At 63.5% G+C, this 1,942-nt stretch overlaps 1 protein-coding gene across 1 annotated transcript; it reads right to left on the bottom strand.

Annotated features, from left to right (window-relative positions):
• Positions 1-106: 106 nt before the first annotated feature.
• CENPA (centromere protein A) lies at positions 107-1,865 on the bottom strand. The gene is made up of 4 exons (XM_052669944.1): positions 1,617-1,865; positions 1,435-1,532; positions 744-821; positions 107-330 (listed from the first exon to the last, which is right to left on the bottom strand). The coding sequence occupies exons 1-4, from the start codon at positions 1,702-1,704 to the stop codon at positions 196-198; spliced, it is 399 nt and encodes a 132-aa protein (XP_052525904.1). The 5' UTR covers positions 1,705-1,865; the 3' UTR covers positions 107-195.
• Between the last annotated feature and the right edge of the window lie 77 nt (positions 1,866-1,942).

Below are 1,942 nucleotides of genomic sequence, written 5' to 3'. Positions count from 1 at the left end.
TCCCCCAAACCCACCCCCCCACCCTCTACCCATCCATCCTCCCAAGCGCCCCCCATCCCTCTGCTCACCACCTCCCCAAATCCCCCCCCATTACCACCATCCCCCCCAACCCAGCAGCAGAACCCCATCACCGCTCTGTGCGCCTGTGTGTGTGAGTAGGGGAGGGGGTGTTTATTGGGGGTGGGGGGGGGCAGCTCAGAACCCCTCCCCCTGCAGCCCCCGCAGGCGCCGTGCCAGCTGCAGGTCCTTGGGGTACAGCGTGACGCGGCGCGCGTGCAGCGAGCACAGGTAGGCATCCTCCAGCAGATGCACCAGGAACGCCTCCGCCGCCTGTGGGACCCCACAAAGCAGGGAGGGGTCAATTCCCACCTCCAGGCCACCCCACAAATGCCAGTCCTCCAAAACAACCCCCGGAACACCCCAAAAACAACCCCTACCCCCAACCTCCCTCCCTAAAACCACGACCTCAAATAACTCCACAGCTCAAAAACCTCCAATCTCCCCCCCCAAAACAATCCCCAATCCCAAAACAGCTCGCAGCCAAAGACCCCTCCTCAAGCCCAAAGAGACCCCCAGGCACAAGGGGTACCCCCAAATCCACTTTCCCTTCACCCCAAAAACACCTTTTGGGCACTACAAAGCCCCCCAGCTCCACCCAAAGTATCCCTCAGACACCCCCAACCCCAAACCATGAGACCCTTCAAAACAATGCCCCCTCAAAATAAACCCATAAGGCCCCCCACCTCCTGTAGGGCCAATAGGGCCATAGCTTGCCACTTGTAGTCCACGCCCCGCGTGAAGAGCAGGCAGATCTCCCGCACCTGGGGGGACGACAGGGGGGCATGGGGACACTGAGGGGACACAGGGAGGGGGCAGGGAGGGGGGGGGGTGGCATGGGGACACTGAGGGGGGCGAACACAAGCGTGGCATTGAATCATGGGAGGTGACGGGGGGGCTCAAGGACATGGGGGGGACACTGAGTGAAGGATGCTGTGTCCCTGACGGGCGGGACAGAGGAGGTAAGAAGGACACGGGGGGAGGTGGGGCACAAGGACACGGGGGATGTCCATGGAGGGGGGGTTGGAGGTGCAGAGAGGTTGGGGGGGGTCTGAAGGGTCGAATTTTGAGGGGGTGTTGATTTTGGGGGAAGATCCCACTTTAGGGTAAGTCCCATTGGGGGGAGGGGGGGCTCTCATTTTGGGTATGAAGGGTGCCGTTTTGGGTATGTGGGGGGTATTTTTTGAAAGGCCCGGTTGGGGATGCTCCATTTTGAGGGGTGGGGGTCCCCCCTTCTATGTACGGCCCCATTCTCGCGGTGTTCCATCGGGGGGGGGGGGGGGAGTGATTCATATTGGGGCCCCCAAATCTCATGTTGAGATCTCATTTTGGGGGGGGGGGGTCCCACGTTGAGTGGGGGGGATGGGGTCCCGTTACCACACGCGCGAAGGGCTGGCGGCGCAGCAGCAGAGCGGTGCTGCTCTGATAGCGGCGGATCTCCCGCAGCGCCCTCTGACCGGGCCGGTACCGGCGGACTGAAACGGAGCGAAGAGACGGGAAAACAACGGCGATAAAGGCTCAGCCCCACACCCCCCAGCACCCCTTCCGGCTGCACTCACCGCGGGGCCGCGCGGGAGGAGGCGGCGGCGCGGCGGCGGGAGGGGGGCGGCCCCGGCGCCGGGGGCTGCGCGGTTTGGGCCGCGGCATTGGGGCGCTCCGATGGGCGCCGCCGGAGTTCGAATCGCGCGCCGCGGAGTGACGTCACTTCCGGCTGCCTCACGGACGGCGTGCAGCGCCGCTCTGCGCCGCCGGAGGGCCAACTCTGTGGTGGCTCGGAGGACTGTGCGTCTATTAAACCCGTTCTGATCCCACTTCAATCCAGTATGACCCCAGTTGGACCCATTCTGATCTTTTTTGACCCAATGTGATCCCTGTTTGTTCCAAC

This window comes from Tympanuchus pallidicinctus, unplaced genomic scaffold, assembly GCF_026119805.1.
Source record: "Tympanuchus pallidicinctus isolate F22 unplaced genomic scaffold, pur_lepc_1.0 scaffold88, whole genome shotgun sequence".
NCBI lineage: Eukaryota > Metazoa > Chordata > Aves > Galliformes > Phasianidae > Tympanuchus > Tympanuchus pallidicinctus.
Note: the sequence above shows the minus strand (reverse complement) of the source record. Positions and strands in the feature narration are given on the sequence as shown.